The sequence below is a fragment of the Sceloporus occidentalis genome, unplaced genomic scaffold (genome assembly GCF_023333645.1).
Source record: "Sceloporus occidentalis isolate IW3139 unplaced genomic scaffold, rSceOcc1.0.p SCAF_14, whole genome shotgun sequence".
NCBI classification, from domain to species: domain Eukaryota; kingdom Metazoa; phylum Chordata; class Lepidosauria; order Squamata; family Phrynosomatidae; genus Sceloporus; species Sceloporus occidentalis.
Window position 1 is genome coordinate 13,504,487 of NW_028316994.1, and position 23,508 is coordinate 13,527,994.

The window sequence follows — 23,508 nt, forward strand, 5'->3', positions numbered from 1 at the left end:
TCAGCTCCTCATCTGAGAACAACTTGTCCAGGGGCAAGCAAAAAACAGGAGTCACCAATACCTGGTTTAGACCCAGCATTGGTAAACAGATCAAAGACTGGACATCCCACCACCTCTCAAATGTCTTGGCAAAAATGGGATCAGAGGTGACATCAGTACTATAGGACACTTGCTCCTGCTTACAACTTGAACAACAGAACAGAAATAACATTTGACCTAAACATATAGACCAACAAAAAAAGAAGACTAGGTAAGCAATAAATATAGCTATACATACAACAATTTCAAAGAAATTAAGTTTCCATATGTGCAAACACAAGAAGCAGCTTCTCAAATTAAGTTAAAACAAATTTTGCCAGGAAATGGACACGAAGCAACCAGGAACAGTTTCCCATGCATTGCTTTGTTTCAAGGACCAATAGCAGTACTACTGAACAGTTTTGTTGAAAACATCTGGCACTGGTACATGAGATGAAACATCTGTCAATAAAGTACCACAGAAAAATTCTTCTACATGTTCAACATGAAGTTGAAGCTTTCATGGCCGGCATCCATAGTATTTTTTAACATGGCCACATAAGCCCCAAAAACACAAAAAACTATTCTCTAGATGTTGTTACTGTGTAGCTGCTTCTGCTTGTTTCTTTCTTAACACATTTAAGTTACCATTTCAGATATTATTGGGTTTGCATAACATTTATAATATAATTTAGCTCTTTTACAATATAACTTTATAATATAAAAATATTTATACTCATTGCTTTCTTAGTCTTCTTTCTTTCTGATGCATCCAACTTTCCAATATGCCTACAGTTGACTTCCAGAGCCTCCTGCTACTGATCCAGGGATGGGAATCAGGTAACCCTCCAAATGTTATCAGACTGCAATTTCCAGCATTCTTCACTATTAGCTATGTTGGGACTTACAATTGAACTACACCTGGAAGGCTGCATGATCCATATTCCTCTGCTAACGCTTATTCTATTGCTGCTGTTTCCTCCTACAACCTTCTCTCAGCAAGCAAATGTGTACACAAAAACATGCATAGGGAATAGAGAGAAAAACCATACCAACCTGAGTATTCTCTGATCATGTCTGATTTCAGTAGGAAAACAGAGTCAGGATTTCACCAACAAGGAAAATAGCAGAAATCTCCCAGAAGGGCAAGGAAACAATCATGCCTATAAACCACGGAGAGTTGTTACTACCAGTCAGAGTTGACAGTACTGAAATGGATAGACCAACAGTCTGACACGGTGCTAGGGGGCTGCTGACATTCCTGAACTCCTCTCTACAACTTGCCCTCTCCTCTTGGTGGTTGCGCCAAAGGAACAGGACAAACAAATGGCCGTGTGGCGACACTGGCAAGGATGAAACAGGCCCACGGAGAATGATTTATAAGCCAGGCCCAACAGTTAGACCTTCCCTACTTCTGAAGACTGCCTCCAGTTACTCCATTACATAGATGTCAGTGGTATCCTTACTTTCATTCACAGGCTAACACACCTCAGGGGAAAAGTGAACGATTGTTGATATTTTCAGACTGAACAGAAAACAGGTTTTTCAAATGAGAAATATTACAGACCCTTAGCCCAAAATCTGGATGAGGCAGATTACTTATGTAGCTGTTTGGCAGGATAATTAAGGCTGATCTCTTATGGGTCTTTAAGTCAATCTCAAACAGGATTTTGACTCAGTTTTCACTCCCCAAAACTACAAAGATAGAATACAGTCAACTTTCTGTATCCATGGATTGTTTTTTCAACGGGTTGAAACATCAATGAATTTATAAAGTATTACAAAACTAAATAAATTCCAAAGCACAAACCTTGATTTTACCATTTTATATTAGGAACACAATTTACAATGCCACTGTATTTAATGGGACTTGAGCATCTACAGATTTTGGTATCCTTGGGGAGTTCTGGAACCAAACCCCAGTGGAAATGAAGGGGTCACTGTACTAGTGTATACATTCCCCATCCGGGCTGAAAGAAACCTTTAGAAAGCACAGCAGATTCCACACATCACATCTATATAATTATCACTGTTTGCCTCTGTAATAGCAAAGGGAGTTGTATGTGGGAAAATAAGTAAAGACTGGGGATAAAACAGAGGAAGATAAATCCTTTGTCTACTTTTTACACTTTTTCTCTCAGTACAATAGAGTGGCAGTCAAAAGGTAACTCACCAGGATTAAGAAGTCATAAATGTATCAAAAGACACAGGCCAAAACCATGTAATGACTTACATGGGCATGATCCTTAAGGAACTCAATGGGATTTACTCTTGTGTAAAGATGTATACCAGCAATTCCCAAACATTGGTCCTCCAGGTGTTTTGGACTTCAACTCCCATAAGCTTTAGCCAGCTTGGCAAACAAGTCAGGAATTCTGGGAGCTGAAGTCCAAAGTTTGGGAACCACTAATGTATATCATTGTTCCCAAGTGGATTACAAAACACTTGGAATATAAAATTCCAAGAGCTAATCTTTATTGAAAGAAGACCAAGGTTCGCTGATGTTTCTATCCTGGGAGTAATCCCCACTGAACTCAATAGGGCTTATTTCAAGAGACAAGTATAGGACTGCACAGTTATTTTCCCTCCCACTTACTTCCTTTCATAATGTGGCTTGCTTTACAATTTCAGCTCAGCCTTTAAAATAGCTGTAAGATCTGAGTGAAGCCCACCTATTTGCCCCCCTCCCAACATAAATACATTTTCTTACGTCCCCAAATGTAGCTACACTTACCTGAGGGTAAATCCCATTTATTCTAATAGAATTTACTTCCAAGGAAACAGAACAGGAGTGCAGCTGCCTTCTGCAGAAGGAGAAAAAGAGACAAGGATAAACAGGTCTGGAAGGGGGCTATATTGACACTTACAGTGTTTCCTGTTGATCCTTGGGAAATCAAAAATACTTGTTAATGGAGTTAGGGCAGAAGTGGGGCTCAGAGAGGATGCCAGATGCTGCTGTAATGCACCTCCAAGCAATCATCATCATTGGCTATGCTGACTCAGACTGCTGGGAGGTGTAGTCCAAGAACATACAAAAGGCCTCATAATTCTCACACAGGGCTATATTCTCAATTTTTTTTTGCTCACAGCTTTTATTATCTCATTTTCCTTGCTCCACTTCAGCCCTGTAGTTTGAACACTTGATATGCAGAAACCATGTTCTAAATAATATTTATGCATAGACATAGTGGCAGATCAGCAATTCACCCTGACCAATGTGCCAGAGAATGGTGCCATATTATGACTGTATTCACTTTCTTCCTGCAAACTTGCCACAGATTGGCAGCTGATGGCTCATGGACCAGCACCAGTTTAGGATCACCACTTCTGAGTTGCACTGTACAAAAGTTCACACAAGGAACAGTCATGCAAGCAAGGTTTATATAGATGATACAGTTGCATACACCTTCCCCTCCCCAGACACCCAAAACAGACCAGTTTAGAATGATGCAGCTGAGACAATATGACAAAAATTTGTTTCCAAATCTATGGGTACACATGCAACCAATCCTCTGCAACCTCCTGCACTGGCTATACATCTGCAGTCCAATGACACCTACACAGGGAAAGCTTGTCAACAACCATACAAACACTGATGTACAAACCTAAGACCAGCAGTAGAGAAAAAGGGAGGATGGGTGGTTATTTTTCTTTTCACTGTGGGTGAAGCAGAAAGGACTCTTCCCTGACCTTGTCAGTTTCACCGGAGAAGAGAGAAAGGGATGCACTGATGAATCTCACAAGGCTTTCCCTCCTACACTTTTGTCCAGGGAGGAAAATGCTAAGGTATTAAATGGCCATTACCAAATGAATGATCAGAACTCTGTGGAGCCGGGAGAAGGAGAAGAGTGGAGAACGGAAGATCTTTCTCAGAAAGAACGCATCTGTTTACAAGCCAGCTGCACAGAACCACAGGAAGGGTGGCGACTCCCTTCTTGTCTGCCCAATCCTAGTCCAAAACTTAACCAGCAGATCTAGATGTGCAAATACCGACAGCAAAACCTGCACCCACCTACATCAAGGGAGGGACACATGTTGGACCTACTGGTGGTGTCCTTCCTCTTTTAAAGAAAACCGCTTACATGTCACAATATGGCATTCATCCCACAGGTGCACACAAACATTCTTCACAATCCATTACAATGTATGTACAGATCATACAAACACAAGGCCGGTGCAAAGGAATCAACCCTCTTTCATGCACAATTACTTCCAAATGCTCTCTGTAAGAACTTACACACTTCCCTCCCCTCTGCACTATCCACACAGATCTGACCTATTTGTAACAGAGGTGCATTCTTTCTTTTCCTCCACCAGCACCTGATTTGCTCTAGAACCCATTCATTTATCTTTTCAGTGATCCATGACATTCTCAAAACTCTCCTCCAGAACCACATCTCAATTAAGTTGATTTTTTTCATATCAGCTTTCTTCACTATCTAGCTTTCTCAAGCAGCCATAGAAATGGGAAATAAACTGGCACAGGAAATCCTAATTTCAGTATTTAATGATACATTTTTATATTTCAGGATCTCATTTGGTTCCTTCATAGCTGCCCTTCCAAGTCCAAGTCTTCTCCCCATTTCCTGACTACAATATATATACATATACATATACATATGTGATAACATGACACATGATATGCGTGTGTGTGTGTGTGAGAGAGAGAGAGAGAGAGAGAGAGAGAGAGAGAGAGAAGGAAAGCATAAGCTGGATTTACCTTCTTCCCTCTCTCACTTTCCATAAATTTATCAATAAAACCTGAAGAATGGAAAGCAAATATCACATTTATTTATCTACATTCATACACACACACACACACACACACACACACACACACACTTCAAGTTTTAGATATATTTATTGAAGGTGATAGAGGAAAGAAAGTAAACCCAGGTTGTGCTTTCCTTTACACACACACACACTGTATGTTTGTATACACACATATATATGTATATATATTCTTGTATTGTGTGTGTGTGTGTGTATATCTATATCTATATCTATATTCAGGTTTTACAATGGAAAGTAAAGGTCACATTTATTTATCTCTATTGATCTATCTATCTATCTATCTATCTAGAAAACCCCAAGTATGTTAAGCAAAGGTCAGATTTATTTACCTCCATTCATTTTTTACATAGACACAATAAATAAAGATATACACATACGCAGTGTATTCACACACACACACACACACGTCTGAAGGAAAATACAACCTGGATTTAACTTTTTCTCTCCCTCACATCCCACAAATATACCAAGAAAACCCCAAGTATGGAAAGCAAAGGTCCCATTTATTTATCGCCATTCATTTTTTTACACACACACACACACACACACATACTAAACAATGCTATACAAATACACAGTGTATTCATTCACACAAAGAGACATATTTGAAGAACAACGCAACCTAGATTTACCTTTTCCCCTCTCGCTTCCCATAAATATATCAGGAAAACCCGAAGTACAGAAAGCAAAGGTCCCATTTATTTATCGCCATTCATTTGTATTTGTGTGTGTGTCTGTGTCTGTTTGTATAAAAATCCTCCAGTGAAGCCAGTGATGGATTATGTTTGCATTTGTTAAATGGCCAACACAGCTACGCCTGCATCTGTGTATGTATGTGTATCTAAAAACTACACACACAGTACATGTGTATGTACATGTAATGTAAATAATATGTATATTTATACATACATTGTATACATGTATGTACATATATACATAAATATTAAAATTACATATATACATACACACAGTGCATGTGTATATACATATTAAATAATATATATATATATAATACTCATATATAGTGCATATGTGTGTATATATAGAATCATATATAATACTATATACTATATATATACTTACAGTGTATATATGTGTGTATATATATATATATATACACAGTGCATGTTTATGTACATATTATATAATATTTATATATCATGTATATATATATATATATAAAATATAAATTTTATATATATATATAGTATATATGTATACACAGTGCATGTAAATGTATATATAAATATGTAACATTTTTATATACAGTGTGTGTATGTATATATATATGCATGTATATATACACGCACACACATATAGGATATATATATACATAAACAGTGCATTTTATTACATATACAGTAATATAAATAATATATATGTGTGTGTGTGTATATATATATATATATACATACAGCATTAATATATACAGTGTGTATATATATATGTATGTGTGTGTATATATACACACATATATTGAAATGATATATATGTATACACACACAGTGCATGTGTATGTACATACAGTATAATATAAATTATATGTATATATATATATATATACACAATATTCATATGTAGTGTATATATCTAGTGCATATGTGTATATATATATATATATATACACACACACACACACAGAGTGCATGTGTATGTACATATAATATATATACAGTGTGTGTGTATGTGTATATATATATATATATATATATATCTTAAATGGAGGTGTGGGAACCAGGCTCCTTGCCTGGTGCCCAAAGGTCAAGCAGCAGAGCCCCTCAGAAAGAGAGAGAGCCGAGGCAGGGCTAGGGCCCTCCATCCCTCCTTCCCACAATGCCCTCCTCCTCCTCTTCCTCGCGTGGAGGGCAAAGGGGGCCCTTGCGATGGCGGCGCTGCTGCTGCTGCTGCTGCTGCTGCCGCCGGGGCCTTCCTCACCTGGGCCGCCTCCTCCTCCTCCTCCTCCTCCTGCTTTGCTCCGATGGAGCCTCGAAGGCGCCGCTGCTCCCCCTCCCCTCCCCTCCCAGGGAGAGAGAGAAGAGAACAAGGCAGCCGAGCATGGACGCCGCAACCTAACCCCGCTCGGCCGCCTACGAAGCCACGCCCACCGCCGACTCCTGCGAGGCTCCTGCGGCCGAGGATTGGCTGACGCCACGAGGCCGGGAGGCGGGCCCAGGCAGCATGGTCGGTTGAGAGAACCTTCCAGGAAGTCCTCTCTGCGGAGGGGAGGAAGGGGGGGAGGAACAGGAGGGAAGCGAGAGGAGAAGGGGCCTCGCCTGCCTGAGGCTGTCTAAAGAGGCGCCTGATTTCTTTTTAAAATGAAGCACAACACTTATATTAAAATATAAACGACCCCCTTTTAAGAAGAAGTGGAATAACTTATGGCATTTATTTACGACGTTCGGTGTTTTGACTCGCCCGGTTTCTAAGCATTCAGGCAATAGGTTAGACGACTTCTGAAGGAAGCCATGTTGAGCTGGCTGTGGCTCTGTTTTTATGGAGGGCGGGAAGGATTGAGGCTGAAGGGTGTTTTTGAGGCACACAGTTTAATGCAGCTGTTGCACTGCAGTTCAGCACTGCAGAATTAATGTAGTTTGGCACCACTTTGGCTTCCATGGCTCCATCCTATGGAATCCTGGGATTTGTAGTTTGGGGTGGCACCAGAGCTCTAACAGACCAGGCTGAGCAGCAGCAGCACACCAAACTACAAATCCCAGAATTCCACAGCATTAAGCCGTGGCAGTTAAAGCGGCGTGAAACAGTACAGATGCAGCCTGTGTTTTATTTTACTTGTTCATTTCTATGCTGCCTTTCTCCCAGAAAAGTGGCTCACAAAACTGTAAAGTGAAATATTAAAACAAAACAATTAAAACCAAATAGCTAAGAAAACAACATAAAATGTATAAACATATAATAGTTAAAATACGTGGAGAGATCTTGCAGCACCTTTGAGACTCACTGAAAGAAACTGGTCTTCGGTCTACTTCCTCAGATGCATTTGGTGGAGTTAAAATACACTCATCCCTCCATATTTGTGGCTTTGATGTTTGCAGATTTGATTATTCACGGATTTCATTAAGATGTTCTCTCTAGGAATTTCCAGGTCCTCCAGCACAACTCTATGGCCAACTTTGACCTAAGGTCACACTGAAAGACCTAGAGATTCCTAGAGGGAGTGCTCTTCTAGGCATTTGTAGCTCCTCCAGCGCAACTCTATGGTCAATGTCGGATGTTGACCACAGAGTTGCCCTGGAGGACCTAGAGATTCCTAGAGGTGTCCTCTCAAGTAAAAACATGGTGTTTATGTTATTTGTGTTTTTCCCACATTCATGGGAGTCTTGTGCCCCTAACCCTAGCGAATATGGAGGGACAAGTGTGTATATAATTCGAACACACTCCCCGTATAAAAGCCTTCCTGACATGATGATACATTGACAACTCTCTCTGGCCTTTCTTCGCGAACGAAAATTCAGGAAGGACTCATCCATCCTGCGCTTTCTACAAATGCGTTGATGACTAAAAAGGCCGATCCGAGATAATCAGGTCCAGTTGCAGAAAGCACAGCGGAAAGACTCCTTGTGTGATGTTTCCGGGTTATGGTTCTTTCTTCATTGTCGTTTCTCTTCGAGACTCATTCGGCACGAGTTTTCAAAAAAGGCTGGAGCATCGTAGATAGTGCGTCTCCATGCCTCCCAATGCGAGGCCAGGGAGGACCATTGTTGGTGATCTATTTGGCCAAGTATCTCTTGTATCTCTTCTTTGGAGCGCCCCTCTTACGCTGACCCATGGCGAGTCCACCGTAGAGTATTACTTTTGGGAGGCGATGGCCCTCCATCCTAGAAACATGTCCTGCCTAACGCAGCTGCATGGCCTCAATGCTGGTGACCCCTGCTTACTCAAGGACAACAATTCACATTAACAACTATATAAACACTGATCAGATGGTAAAATGTGCTTTGTGATCTTTATTCCTGATTTCACTTGACTGCTATTCCACAAAGCCAGATGCCTTTGTTCCTGTTTCACTGATGGAGAAAACATGAGTATGAGACCTGATGAAAATATTGTAAGCTTTACACTCAGTTCACTTGGGGCTCAGGACAGGACGGGTGGGAGCTTTTTCCCTGTAGACTCAGGTCCAAAATACACAGCAGAAACAATCCAGTTTGAGACCACTTTAACTGCCCTGGCTCAAAGCTAGGGAATTCTGGAAACTAGTTTTGTGAAACACTTAGTCTTCTCTGTCAGAGGGCTCTGGTGCTACAATGAACTGTAATACTTAGGATTCTCTAACACTGAGCCAGGGCTGTTAAAGCGGTCTCAAACTGGATTATTTCTGCAGTGTGTTATGGGCCTCAGACAAAGGCAAACTGTTCTAGGCTTTCCTAGCTTGAGTATTCATCCTCATCAATAACTTTTACCATCCTGACAGCACTGATTTTTTTGTTCACATATTCGTGTTCTGGTTCTCATCTCTTAAATGTTGGAGGGCAGGATATACTAAAAGAATTTACGTGAAGTCATCTTGTCATCAATACCATGCTCTAATTTTATGAAGACAGTCAATCCATCACAACATGAACAGAAAATAATTGTCAAGTGTTTTGTGGGTTTTTCAGGCTATGTGGCCATGTTCTAGAAGGGATTATTCCTGACGTTTTGCCTGCATCTGTGGCTGGCGTCTTCAGATCTCTGGCCTCTTCAGTTGCCGGCCATGAAAGCCTTCGAAATCTCTAGTCCTCTTTTATTTTCCAAATATGTAAATACGGATCCATACTAAAAGGTGGAGATATGTGTCTATAAATCAAAACCTAAAAGCTTTTTAGTAAGCTGAAAAAGAGTGAACCTGCCTCCCCAATAAATAAATTGGGCAGCAAATGTTTTAAGACTTCTAAAATATTACTTTTGCACAAAACACAACAACAAGCACCAGCTACCATTTTAGAAATGGTCTCTTTATCTCACCTGCAAAAGGAAATGTTGCTGTTAAAATAGTGCTTCCTCTTGTCACCCAAAACCAAAGTATTATTTTCTTTCAGAACTACTGGTGCAGTTTCAGATCCAAATATAGGCATATGCTGTACACTCCTATTCAAGTTTACTCAGAAAAAAAGCCTCCCATTACATTACAGACTAAAATTTTCTTACCCTTGACCCTAAGAAAACTAATACATGTGTGCAAAATTGTGGTTGTTGAATGCCTTCATATAATTTCTAACTGACAGCAACCCCAAGGTGACAAGAATCGTTCAGAGCGTATTAGCCTTCCTTTGAGGTGAAAGAGCATGACTTGCCCAAGATCACCAGTGGGTTTCGACGGCTGAACAGAGATATGAATCCTGGTTTTCATAGTAATGCAACACTCAAGCCACTCTACTACACTAGCTCTTGTGTTCAAAATATAAATCTGTAATTAGCACCTCTGCATGTATCCTTGCCTTTCAGCAAACTGTGTCATGCAGTCTGCTTCTTTCCAAGATACTCTTCCTTTGCTGAATGGAGTCTTTGCCCTGCTTGTAATAATGCAAACATCTTCCTCTTGTTCATGTTCCCCTTGCATTTTCAATTGAAATGTCCACCAAACAGGCATACTCCAACACAGCATGGCTGCAGAGGCTTACATTCAAAAGGTCCCACATTCAATTCTTAAACTCCAGTTATCAGGGAGCAGGTGATCTGCTCTCTGCCTGCAACTCTAGACACAGGCTGGGCAAAGTGTAGCGCTGGGAAATGTATGTGGTCCACAAGGTTGTTTTTTGTGGCCTTCAACCCCTCCTGGTTCTCTGGACTGACTTTTCCTGTTCTTCTCCAGACCTGTCCCTCCTGGATGGTTCCATGACTGGCAGATCACATTTTAAATAGGCTTGAAGACCTGCTGCAGTTTTTAAGATTTAAAAGTCCACCTTTTTACAAAATCAGTAGACTTTCCACTACTTCCATATTTCTGATCAGCTTGTTGACATTTCCGGGAGTCTGTGTGGCTCATGGAAGGATCCTAAAGCAGTTGTCTACTCCAGAATGGGTTACATGGACAAAAAGGCTGATCTGGAATAAGGCAGTCTCCTTTGCTTATCCCAGTTGCCTCAGATACTAGTGATGGCCCCAAAGGGTTCGACCACAGAGGAATGGGTGAGGGATGAGTCTTATATAACCTTTCCCTTCCCTCTACAGGTATAAAGGCATGCCAGAAAAAGTTGAACACAGAAATATTTAATATGGAGGAAAACAACAGTGAAGTACAGTTTAACATCTAAAACTGGGGTAGATTAGCTTGGATGACTCCCAGGGTTCCGTGAACCCAAAGCAGGAGTGAAAATCTCTCAACAGCAGGAGAGAAAACCACTGAAGTAAAGGTACAAACTGAGGGAAGCACCTTTTCCCATAAGGAATGTCAGGAGGTCAACATAAAACCCAGAGGCTCTCGAATAAACTGCTCATGCCTAGAAACAAATCTAGGTCCAAGATAGTCCTAGTCCTCATGCATAGAGGGAAGAAGTAGGCAGGGCTGGGGGAAGGTTGGATGGGCAGATCCCTGCCAGTACAGTGCCTGATACTGAACAAAAGAGAGAGAAGAAATATCCTCTGAGCATTCACAAGCTTTAACATCTCTGGCTAGATTTCAGGGGAACTCAGCAGCACCCTAATCGGTCTCCGGAGCCTTGAGGACCGTGGCGGACAGTGGATGCACTTTGTGTCATGGAGGGATGCTGGGGCCCAATCTTGATGCCATTTCCCTGCAAAATGAGAAATAAAAGGGCCGAGTGATAACATCCAACCTCAGAAAGAAAGAAAGAAAGAAAGAAAGACAACAGCACTTTCAGACCAGCTGAGAAAAATACATTTCTAGCGTAAGCTTTCGATGATTACAACCCACTTCATCAGATGCATCTGAAGTGGATTACAGTCCATGCAAGTAATCACCTCACCCATTTAATCTCCAAGGTGCTAAGGATTATGTATTTTTATGCTAAAACTGACTGATACTACTATTTAATTGACTCAATTCACAGGAAAACCAGAATTGCCTTGATCATACCTATACCTTCTGGGAATCCACAAGAAGAAAGAGCCTTAGCAGGAGACTGTTTTACAACTACAAAACTGCATTCCTGTCCAGCTAGGTATGTAATATGAAAATTTGGAGGATAGCAGGATGGAGCCCAATAGGGTCACAATTAATTAATTAATTAATTAAATTTTTAATTCATCCTTCCTCCAAATTGCTCAGGCAATATTTGAGCTTGGAAAAGAGACTACTTTGGACCATTAATCTCAGAAACCCCAGGCCAGCAAGGCCACTTGGAGAAAGTGTAGTACAAAAAAGGGCAAGCTTTTTAGTTCTATCTGTCTGCATCCTCCATTAGTTAGTACTGAGAGGTACTCTATCCTGGGAGGCAAAAAAACAAAAACAAAAAACCTTTATCAGCCTGGCCCTATATACTCAGATTTGGAGGAATGAGATATATGCCTCAATTCTGTCCTAGGAATCCCTCATTGTAAGGTACAAAGCCAAGGATGGTTAGCTCCCATTAGCCTTTGTCAACATAGCCAATGGTGATGGATAATGGGAGATGTAATCCAACCAAATTGGGAAGCACTGCACACTTCCCACCCTTGATACAGAGGAACAGACTGACTAAAGGTTGATATTTATTTTCCACATTTACATCCTACCTTTTGTGCAAGGAGTTCAAGGAGACTTCTCATTTTATTCTCAAACACTCCTCTGAGTGGCTGGGTGTGAATGACCACATCCAAGAACTCCCAGCAAGTTCCATGGTTTCATGGGGACTTGAACCTTCATCTGCCGAGTCCTAGTCCCATACTCTTTATTTGCTGCATCACACTAGAAGCTTTCTGTGTTCAGTGGGCCATTAAACTGTATTTTGTAAAATCCAGTTTTAGTTTGTTAATATTTAATAATCTTTTTTAAAAAAACCAACACACTGCACCAAAACAGCTGTTCTGCAATAATCTCCCTTTACTCTCCACCATTAAATTTCTACCATTAGACATGATGAAGTTCTAAGGAAGCTTTTGTCTGACTCACCTCATTGGCAAGATCAAATTGGCCCTTCTGGACTTTTCTGTAGATAGCTTTTGCAGTGCTGAGAAAGGCCTGTAAAGGGAAATCAGAAAGGGGAGAAGATTTAAATATTAGAACGGTGGACCTATGGGGAAGAGGACAAAATGAAGGGCAATGCCTCCTCAAATAAGAATTCCATACTCCCAAATGAAATTTTTCTTCAATCCCCAAATTACCAGCATCTGAGGGAGTAAGACATTTAAATTTGTTCATACCTACAACTCTTCTACTTGCTGTGTAAACACTCCTCTGATAAAGTTGCTTGCCCCTTTTCTTTGAGCAGCTAAACAGTATTTTTAAAAGTTCCGCTGAAGTTTTAAGTTAGTGCAATGCTATAAATATGGGGACTGAAGGAAACTTTCATTGGAGGAAGCAGAATTCTTTTGCATGGCAATGCCCTCATTTGACCGCATCCTCTCCATAGCCATAGCCCTCATAGAGGGGAGATGCTCATATTTTAAAAAACTATGAGGGACTCAAAAGCAAAACAACAGACTGGCTCTGAAAGAGAGGCATAGGTTTTATAATCTTGAAGTGGGACCTTCCACAAAAGTAGCAGTTTTTGACTGCTCTTGCCCAGAGTGCTGGCCAGACAACTATGCTCCATTCCAGGCTATTCCATTTCATTTTCCCTCCCCAGTTTTCTGGGTCCTCCCACATCACCTGAATATATCAGTTTTCTAATGCCATCAAGTGTGCTTAGTGGGCTGGCTTTTTGCCATCCAAGCATTTCCCTTATAAACTGTTAATAGTTTTAAAACCTAAGCCAGCTAAAACCTTTTTCTCCTATGTTTACTGCATAAGAATCATCAGCAGCACATGTACTTTGGTGTAAAAAGGAATGACGAAGGCTGACCACAATATGCACAGCCTTACTTCTAATTAAAAATTGTATAGACACAACACTCACCTCAGTCTGACAACCTGTTTTCAATTTTAACCCACCCACCCCCATCCCCAGAGATTTCCAGCCACTTCCAGATGCACTTTTTTCCAAGTTTGGGTCATTTTTGGCCATCCATGTGGCTCCTGGACCCAGTAAAACTGAGATAAAGTTAAGTTTGTATTTATCATGTAAGTAAACATGAATATGGTGCCAGTAAAAGGTTCAGAACTTTCACCTCTTCTTATGCTTCCAGCTCTTATCACTGTTAAAATAAGTTTGACATTGCAGAGACGACATTTTATAAATTAGGGCTTAATTGAAGGAGTACAACTTAATCTCACCCCTATCTCCCTGCATCGAATATAATCTCCTGTGTCCAGCCAACAGAAGCCAAATCAACTGTGCCACTGTATGACCAAATACTTTCATCACCTAAATAAATTCAGGAACTAGTAACAGATGGGTACCTACCTCTTCCACATTGGTTGCGGTCTTTGCTGATGTCTCCAGGAAAACCATGCCATGTTCCCGGGCAAAGGCCTCACCTTCTTCTTTCTGTACAACACGCCGGTTCTCCAGATCACTGGGAGAAGATCATCAAGTTGAATAATCAAGGTAAGGCAGCAACTCAAGTAAAAAACAGCCAGGGATGCTGAGATACAGCTACAGATACACAACTTGGCACTGAAAAAGGACTTGCAAATCATATCATTCAGTTATCTGCCCTCAACTATCCTGCATGGAACTCAGAAAAAATAAAATAAAAAGGAGATCATTGTGTATGAATACGCATACCTATCTTTACAGTGAGACCTTATAATCCACTGGGATTTGGTTCCAGGTTCTCCCATGGATAACAAAATCCGTGGATGCTCAAGTCCCATTAAATATAATAGCAGAGCAAAATGGTGTCCCTTATATAAAATTGAAAATCAAGGTTTGCTATTTGGAATTTATACTTTTTAAAAAGTATTTTCAAGCTGTGGATGCTTTAATCTGTGGATAAGAAATCGGTGGATAAGGAGGGCCAGCTGTACATACTACACGCACATATGGGCAACTGTGGAACCCCTGGGGGCCACTCCCTATCCTGTTACTTTCTGGGAACAAACACAGGCTGCCAAAAATGCAATTAAAATTAAAATCAAAACCAAAGGTGGGTAGATGCCCACATCTAATTTTCAAAAAATGTTTTTAATGTTAAATAGTGATGTGGATCTCCATTTACAAGACAAATTGCTTCTCCTAGAAGCTTTCCACTCACCCTTTTTGGGGTGTGTATGAGAAATACAGAGGTCTGGGCAAGCTGGAGAGCTCCAAATAGGCTTGGGAAATTTCATGTAGGCACAAGTCACATGTTACTCACCCAATATATTCGCACAAACATAATGGGCATATTGCAGTTTAGGATGCTTTTGGGATGGAGGCTTAAACCTAAATCCAATTTTTATTCCCAACTACAGTAGACTCATTATATCCTTGGTAACTTGCCAAGTCAACACTGATATAAGTTCCATCGACTGAAGAGGTGGAATGGCCAGTGGAATCGGATTCGGGATAGGTGTCATTGTTGAACCTGCCCCAAAGTCCTTGAACCAGTATGTGAGAGCAACATTAGGGAAGGCCATGTACCTTTTATTGCCGATAAGCATGATCACCATATGGGCGCTGGATTGCTGCCGTGCATCCTCTAGCCAGGAGTACAAGTGGTTAAAAGTCTCCCGCCTAAAAAGATTAAGAAAGCCAGGTCATCAAGTGGTTGAGGATGGACAGAGAGGAAAGGGTGAGGAGAGGGAAGCACATCTGCTCAAGACTACTCTACCAAGTAAGCATGGCCATGTTGGGGATCCTGGGAGTTGTAGAACTCCAAAAAAGGAACCCCCCCCAACTTTTCCCAACTTGAGGTGAGTTCCTATGATCCCTTATAGTTCAGGGTAGCAGAGTAGCAGCAGTCATTTTTGAGCAAATGGGGATTGGGCAGGGCCACAAAATTATGTCATGTGTGGTACAGAGACCACATGACTCCCATCCCTGCTACATTCATCTTTGTGACTTTCTGAAACTTCACTATAACAGATTGTGAAACTTCACTATACCAAATCCTGTCTATTTAATAAAATACATGCATCTAATGGGTCAACTAAGTCATGACAAGGGTGAAAAACCAGAAGACATGAAAACTGAGATTTTCGTGAATCTGAAAATGCTTCCAATTTTTATGTGGCACCCCCTGTTAAACTCTGCATAGGACATTCTTGGCCATGCCAATTTGTAGATCTATGTTTGGGTTTCACCTGGTGATGTCGTAAACCAGCAGTGCCCCGGCTGCCCCTCTGTAGTATGAGCGGGTGATGGAACGGTAGGATTCCTGCCCAGCCTGTGGGGTGGAAGAGAACCAGTTAGAAAGCACACACAACTACACTTTTCCCTAAGCTATCAGCCATTCATGTCACAACCAATGAGCCTCATCCATTTATTCAACACTGATGATATGACAAGGGGTCACTAACACTATGACTGGGGAGCTGCTGAAGCTCATACTTGGGGCCCATTCTCATTTCATGGATCTTCCTCGGGGACAGTTCATTTGCCTAGTCCAAGCCAATGAACAAAGAAGGAACAATAAATTTTGCACGTCTGAGCTTTCTTTCCAGGAGATTTTGCAGACTGGGTCCAGGCAGGGAAGGGGAAAGAGAGGCAAACAAGTTGCTAATTGCTAGCCTCAGCAGCAACCTCAATATACCTGCATAGTGTACAATTAACCATTCCCTTGCATGCACTTAGTTATGTTTTGTACACTGCCTGGAAAACAATTTATTGTGGGTGACTTTGCAAATTGAATAAAATATTTGATTGATTTAATTTATCCTTCCAAACATTTCACCAAAAAAGTGCATCCATGCTCATGTTAATACACAAAAACAGCAGCAGTATAAATAAATGTTTATAAAAATATTTAAACATTTACTTAGGCCCCATACAGACAGGCCAAAATAAAGCTGCTTCAGGTCACTTTGGAGGTATGCTGTTTAAGTCCGGAAACCGCACCAAAGCCACGATCCAGTCCTAAGAAATGGAGCACAGCTTTAGCACAGCTTCCAGCCTCTTAGGATGCATGCATCATTTGAACAACATACCTACAAAATGACCCGAAGCAGCTTTATTTTGGCCTGTCTGTATGAGGCCATAAATATTTATTTCTGTGCAGGGAGACTGAACATTAGTTTGCCACTTTTGCTTATTTTTCTTCCAGCATTCTCCATTCATGACCTACAACTCCAACCTCAAAATTGGTAAAGTAAAATTTTAGGATAATAGCTCCCAGAATCCTGCAGTGGCCATGGTGACAGGGGAATTCTGCAAGTTGTAATTCAAGCTCTGCCCCACCCTTCACTATTCAAGTCTTCCCTCCCCTCTTAGGAGAGTCGTTGTTTCCTTTCTTCTTCCTTCCAACTCTCCAGCCCTGGTACAGTTTACCAAACTAGCTGGATCAAGTCTTTCCTGATCAGCAAGATGTGCAAAGAATCCAGGGTGGCACAACAGCTAGGAAGAGCTGCCTAAGGAAGTGGGAGAAGAGGATGCAAATAAAACTGGAATGCCCTGGCTCTGTTCAGGCACTCTGTGCCACTGCTACATTGCAGAATTAATGCAGTTTGATATCACTTTAACTGTCATGGCTCCATCCTATGGAATTCTGCGATTTGCAGTTTATTGTGGTACCAAAACTCTATGACAGAGTAAGTGAAATATCTCACAAAACTATACATTCCAGAATTCCATAACATTGAGCCATGACAGTTAAAGTGTTGTCCAACTGCTTCAGTTCTGCAGTGTGGATGCCGCTCTAGTCCCTGCAAACTCTATTCCAAAAACTGCTAGGGGTCCTCACCGTATCCCAAACCTGCAGCTTGATCTTTTTGTCATCTATGGTGATCATCCGTGATCCGAACTCCACACCTGGGGGCAAAAAGGAACATCAGAAAATGGTTCTGAAAGATGGGCAGGGGTTGAAGCCAAAGGTTCTGGCTAATCTCTCCCTACCCACTGACAATTACCAATGACACTCCAAGCATATTTGAGTGAGGAAGTGGCAATTGCCAACAGGGATGAAAGGAAGGTATAAGGATGACTAAATGGTTGCAAAAAGGGTGTATATGATATCAGGGGTTTAAGCCTAAAGGCAACAGATCCCGTCCAATCTTGGCAGTTAAGCAGGGTCAGGCCAGGTTAGTTCTTGGGTGGGGACCACCAAAGAATACCGGGTGATGTAGGCTGTATTTCAGTGGAAGGCAATGGTAAAACTTCCTTGCCTAAGAAAACCCCACAAAATTCATGGAGTCTCTGTAAATCAACAACTGACTTAAAGACAAACATACAATATATAACTAGCCAGAGATTTAGAGTAATCCATGTATCAGATTCAGATGTAAAGACAGAAGATGGGACACATATTTGCATGCCCATGGTGATGACAAGGCTCAAAAGCAAGAAATGGAGAGAAAGACAGGGAGATAACAGGCCTCATGTCTGCAAGTATGAAAGCATTGGAGTTGGCTTTAAAGACACTGTGCCCACATTTCTGTGGAAGCACAAGCTTTTCTTAGTACATATATCTCCGGTTTTAAAAAAATAACAATACAGCCAATATTTGCAAATTTTCTCGAGTCAACATCTGGGGGGTGATTATCAGTGTGTGTGTGTGTGTGTGAGCTGCTAAGCCAGTTATGGGATCCCTTTCTGAGAGATTGTAAAAGCTCCACTGTCAGACTACTTTTCCCAATATCGTTCAGCCGGTGTTGCCAGTAGGGGATATCGCATAGAGGCCATATTTGCTGGGGCTCAGATGTGCATAACAGGCCACACAGAATGCTTTAAAAGGCCAGTTGACTGCTGACCTGTAATCTACAGTTACTATAAGGAGTTCAAAAGGGTTGGAATAACGCATTTGAAAGGCAAAGGGTCACTTCAGGTGAAAATTAAGTATACCTTGTTGTGGCATGCATGGGTCAAAGTCCCCCACTTCCCTCCTGAAGTTAAGCATCATTGAGTCTCTGCACTCAAACCCTTCCATCTTCAGCCAGCCAAACTCCTACTACTGCTATAACCACCTTTGTCTATTGCTGTCTCCATCCCCAGAACTCACTCCTTCCTCAAAGTCCAACATTCCCACACAGCTTTGGGTTGACTACCTTCACCATTCCTTAAATGTAATAAATTAAATAATATTCCCCTTGGGGTTCCCCCAACACATTGGCTGTTTTTGATTGAAAGGACATTAGGGGGAAGAGACCTGTCTTTTTCATCTACCTCCATAAAGCCATCACATATCCTGGTAGTGCTGCTACAGTAACCCCCATTTTCTATAAAGATTAAAAGACTCTCCACTTCATCATGTCTCATGTCCCTGGTTTGTTTCTTCAGTCCCAACATATGCACCAGAAAGTCCCAAGACCCATTTGGCATTGGATCTCACCAATTGTCAAGTCGTGGACAGCTGTGAACCGTTTATCTGTGAACTGTAACAACAGGCATGATTTTCCGACACCTGTGAAAAGACAGATACAGTCATAAGCTGCTGGACTCGGAGAGCAAAGAGGATCTATGACAGATGGACAAATTACATAGCCAATCTATTCAAGCCTTTATACAAAGTCTTTTTGATGCCTGCCCAGCCCTCTCATCAGCCTGAGTTTTTTGGTTTTTATTAAATAAACATCAGCATGGAGCAGATGAAGAAAGGTTGGAGACACTTTTGGTGTCAGGTTGTGGCAGTATATCTGCTTTAAACAATGCAATAATTCTTGAGGTGGCAATCTGATGTGATTTGGATCTAGCCAGTCCTACTGCAGCTGTGTGTGCCTGCCTACAATAGGCAAGGTAAATAGCAGCTGCCTCCAGAAACCCTTATTTGCCTATTTTGCACAAACAGCAAAACAGAAAGAAAAGCAAATTAGCCTCCCTCACCAGCTACTCCCAGCATTTTTTTTAAACCAACACATCTATAAATTTGGCCAATTAAATGAAGATCATTAGAAAAGTGTAGGCTGATAAAAGAAAATTCTTCTTGGATACATTTTGGGAAGAAGTTTCTAAGTGGCCTCTAGAAGGTTAAAAATGTTTTTATTCATTTATGCAAGGGCCTACCTGAACTGGATGTTTAATTTCCCATTAACAAATTATGTTTAGAATAAAAAGTTGGCTGAAACATGCTGCACTGAAACATGTTGAACTGTTCCTCTTTTCTGTGGTGTAGGAACCTATCCATATTTGTTATTTCTGCTTCTGGTACCAAATTTCTGTTGAAGAACTAATGTCCAAGAACACATCTACTTTGTTAATTAGGTATACCTGTACTTCATTTTGACCACATAGGTCCTCAGGGCTTATAAGTCAAATGTAATATACGATAAAACAGTACCAAATACAGAAAAACACAGGAACTAAATCAACACCCACTTATAGGAGCAAAGAGAAAAGGCTTGCAGTTCAGTCCAAACACCCAGTAAAACAGGGACATCTATAATTTACCAAATCGCTAAAAGAGAAAGCCACTCAGGTTTCCAGAGGCAGAGAGGTCTACCACTTAGCACTACTTCTGAAAAGCGCTTGCCTTGCATCTCATTCAGTGGAACTACTGAAGGCAAAGACACATTGAAAACAATCGCCTAGTGATGAAACCAACAACCAGACAGGACTCAGGCAAGAAGATGGCTTGGCCTCAAACTGCTGGGCTTTTTTGTGACTATCTGAATACCGTATCTTGTGGGAAAATGGAAGAACAGGAGCTGGCATGGGGTAGAGAAAATTTGCTCTTCCAGGTATTTTAGACTGTAGCCTCTTGCCATCAGCTTTGCTGTGGGGCTAACAGAAGATATATGCCAGAAGATATAGAAAACAAAGGTTCTCCATTTCTGTTCTAGGGGCTGAACAATGAATGGGCCTGTATCAATATCACAAATGATTTTCCCCCCGACTGGGAAGAGGAGCCAGAGCTCTGAATTGTGTCTGAAATAAACCAAAGACCTATAGTACCAAAAAGAATGTTTTTGAGGTTTCACGTCCTCACTTTGGTAGAAGACCAAGTACAACCCTTTCTAATGAGCCCTGGTGGCGCAGTGGTTAAATGCCTGTTCTGCAGCCACTCACTCAAAACTATAAGGTTGCAAGTTCAAGACCAGCAAAAGGGCTCAAGCTCAACTCAGGCTTGCATCCTTCTGAGGAGGTTGCTAAAATGAGTATCCAGATTGTTGGGGGCAATTAGTTTACAGTTGTAAACCGCTTAGACACTACTTAGGCAGTATGAAGCGGTATATAAATGAAGTTTGTTTGTTTGAATGCAAATGCATTTCTATGCCAGTGTGATCATCGGAAGAAGTGAATGGCTTTTTCTTTCCTTCTCTGTATGAATATAGGCATTGGGTGCAGAACAGGGAGGGAACATATGAAAAAAATTCACAAAGGAAATCAGGCCAGGGCTTCAGAGATCAGACTGATGAATCACATCAGTGATACAAGAATATAACAGAGAAAGGGGCAGACACTTCATGACTGATGGCGTTAGCAATATTTATTCCATTATTAAGATCCGCATCCCAAGTGTGAGAAGATACAATGGTGGCAAGGCATGCAGGCCCTTTTCAGTTGGCCTTGTCCCTGGGACTCCATCCCTCTATTAATGAGGCTCCAATTCTGGCAAATCGTTTTTAAATGAAATCAACTCCATTATTACTATTGTTGTTTTATTTGTATAGCGCCATTAGTTTACATGGCGCTTTACAGATACAATCAATTCAAAACAATCCAAGGTTATTTTTCATTTCTTAAGTGTTTAAGTTTTTAGTTGTAGTGTCATTACAGTGATATAATGCATCAGTGCTACTGAGCTGCAATATGTAGCAGCACTTTTAACTGTTTAAGTCAAGTGGGAATTGTGCTGAACATAGTCCATTGCTGGACTCTGACTCTCAGCAGTCTTAACCAGTGAGAAAATGGTGAGGCATTCTGGAGCTTAAACATCTGGAGGACTCTACAATACTGCGAGTGGAGTGACAGGGGTTTATTAAGACATGTTTTAAAGCTTTTTATGGACTCACACACCAAAACCTCATTGTTTAATCCAGGAACAAATTCTACTGAGTTCAAAACCTCTTACATCCAAACAGGCAGTAATTGTAGATTATAACTTGAAGAATGTCCTGGGAGAGAAATGCTTCAGATTCTCCACTATCTGTAAAATGGGTCTTGTGCTCTTTCATCCCACCACACAGGGTTGTTATAAAACCGAATCTTTGGGCCCAAACAGACTGCTTTGGGTCACTTTGGAGGTATACTGTTTAAATGACACACGCATCTTAAGAGGCCAGAAGCCACACTCCAGTCTTAAGAACTGGAGCGCAGCTTTGGCGCAGCTTCTGGCCTCTTAAGGTGTGTGTGTCATTTAAACAGCATACCTCCAAAGTGACCTGAAGCAGCTTTATTTTGGCCTGTCTGTTCAGGCCCTTTGTTGTTATTGTGTACCTTCAACTCATGTCCAATTTATGGCGACCCTAAGCTGAACCTATAATGACGTTTCCTTGGCAAGGTTTAGTTCAGAGGAGGCTTGCCATCGCCTTCCCTTGAAGCTGAGAGCGTATGACTTGCCCAAGGTTGCCCAGTGGGTTTCCATGGCTGAGCTGGGAATGAAACCCTGGTCTCTAGAGTTGTAGTCCAGGACTCAAACCGCTACTGGCCATGAGGATACATCTACACCGAAAGAACGGTGAGCTGTGCCTCCGCCCCACGGCATCCTGGGATATGTAGTTTTACGGCGTCTTCTTTGCCAAAGAGGGGCTGGCACCTCAACGAACTACATATCCCAGCATGAAGCCATAGCGGTTGAGGCAGTGTCATGTTGCATCATTCATACAGTGTAGATGTACCACACTGGAGAAATAACCCGGTTTGGCACCGCTTTAACTTGTTGTCTGGCTCATGGCTATGGAATTCTGGGAGTTGGAGTTTGTTGTGGGGCCCAGAGCGGAGCTGTGCTCTGCTCTGAGCCCACAACAAACTCCAACTCCCAGAATTCCATAGCTTTGAGCCACAAAAAGAGTTAAGGCAGTATCAAACCGGGCTATTTCTCCAATGTGGATGCATCCCTGCTTTCTCCTGAGGAAACAAGGCAAGGGAGGTGACCTTGGTCCCCCAGAGACCCTTCCCATACCGGTGTCCCCGATGATGACGTATTTGAAGAGGTAGGCGTAGGACATGGCGCCGAGGCGCCCCCTAAAAGCCCCCAGCCCCGACCCAGAGGCCTCTCTAGCTCACTCCACGGCCACTGATCCCACTGCTCTCGCGCCCCCTGTTTTAAAGGGATGGCTAGGACACGCCTCCGCTTCCTTTGCGGCACTCTGGACTTCCGTTTCCGGTTTCTTCCTATTTAGGCCAGTATCAACGATTCCTCCCCTTTTTTAATCTTCCGTGACCGCTCTAGCCGCTTTTCCTCGTAGTCTATGGTCCCATTTCCGGCGACGCTCTAGGCATCCAACCCCCGCAGCCTCTATTCCCACCAACCTCCGCTTCCAGCCTTTAAAATTGGGCCAAGTCGGCTCTTAAGCCCCTCCCTCTTCCTTTCCCAGTCTCTGATTCCCTTTTCCCATTATCTTCCTATTTAGGCCAGTACAAACGATTCACTCCTCTTTTCCCGTGACCGCTCTAGCCTCGTACTCTATGGCGCCTCATTTCCGGC

At 41.8% G+C, this 23,508-nt stretch overlaps 2 protein-coding genes across 11 annotated transcripts in view; both read right to left on the reverse strand.

Annotated features, from left to right (window-relative positions):
* Positions 1 to 7,786, reverse strand: part of LOC149304122 (ATP-dependent chromatin remodeler CHD8-like) — a 63,954-nt gene extending 56,168 nt beyond the window's left edge. For 6 of the 8 annotated variants that reach the window (XM_089480594.1, XM_089480595.1, XM_089480593.1 and 3 more), the window contains exon 1: positions 2,753 to 3,066. The gene's annotated coding sequence lies outside the window, so the exon portion shown is untranslated. Of the gene's footprint in view, positions 1 to 1,074; positions 1,182 to 2,752; positions 3,067 to 7,768 lie in introns of those variants that run through there. The other 2 variants (XM_089480589.1, XM_089480590.1) reach the window with 2 other exon arrangements.
* Positions 7,787 to 11,003: 3,217 nt separating this feature from the next.
* LOC149304125 (ras-related protein Rab-2A-like) lies at positions 11,004 to 23,388 on the reverse strand. 3 transcript variants are annotated; one of them, XM_089480193.1, is made up of 8 exons: positions 23,334 to 23,388; positions 19,255 to 19,326; positions 17,671 to 17,738; positions 16,076 to 16,158; positions 15,414 to 15,506; positions 14,253 to 14,364; positions 12,860 to 12,928; positions 11,004 to 11,543 (listed from the first exon to the last, which is right to left on the reverse strand). In XM_089480193.1, exons 3-8 carry the CDS (start codon positions 17,716 to 17,718, stop codon positions 11,439 to 11,441), a joined length of 510 nt encoding a protein of 169 aa, XP_089336319.1. In that variant the 5' UTR covers positions 17,719 to 17,738; positions 19,255 to 19,326; positions 23,334 to 23,388; the 3' UTR covers positions 11,004 to 11,438. The 3 variants fall into 3 exon arrangements, with proteins under 3 accessions (XP_089336319.1, XP_089336317.1, XP_089336318.1); XM_089480191.1 differs by lacking the exon at positions 23,334 to 23,388 and adding an exon at positions 22,984 to 23,319; XM_089480192.1 differs by lacking the exon at positions 23,334 to 23,388 and adding an exon at positions 23,088 to 23,190.
* Positions 23,389 to 23,508: the final 120 nt, after the last annotated feature.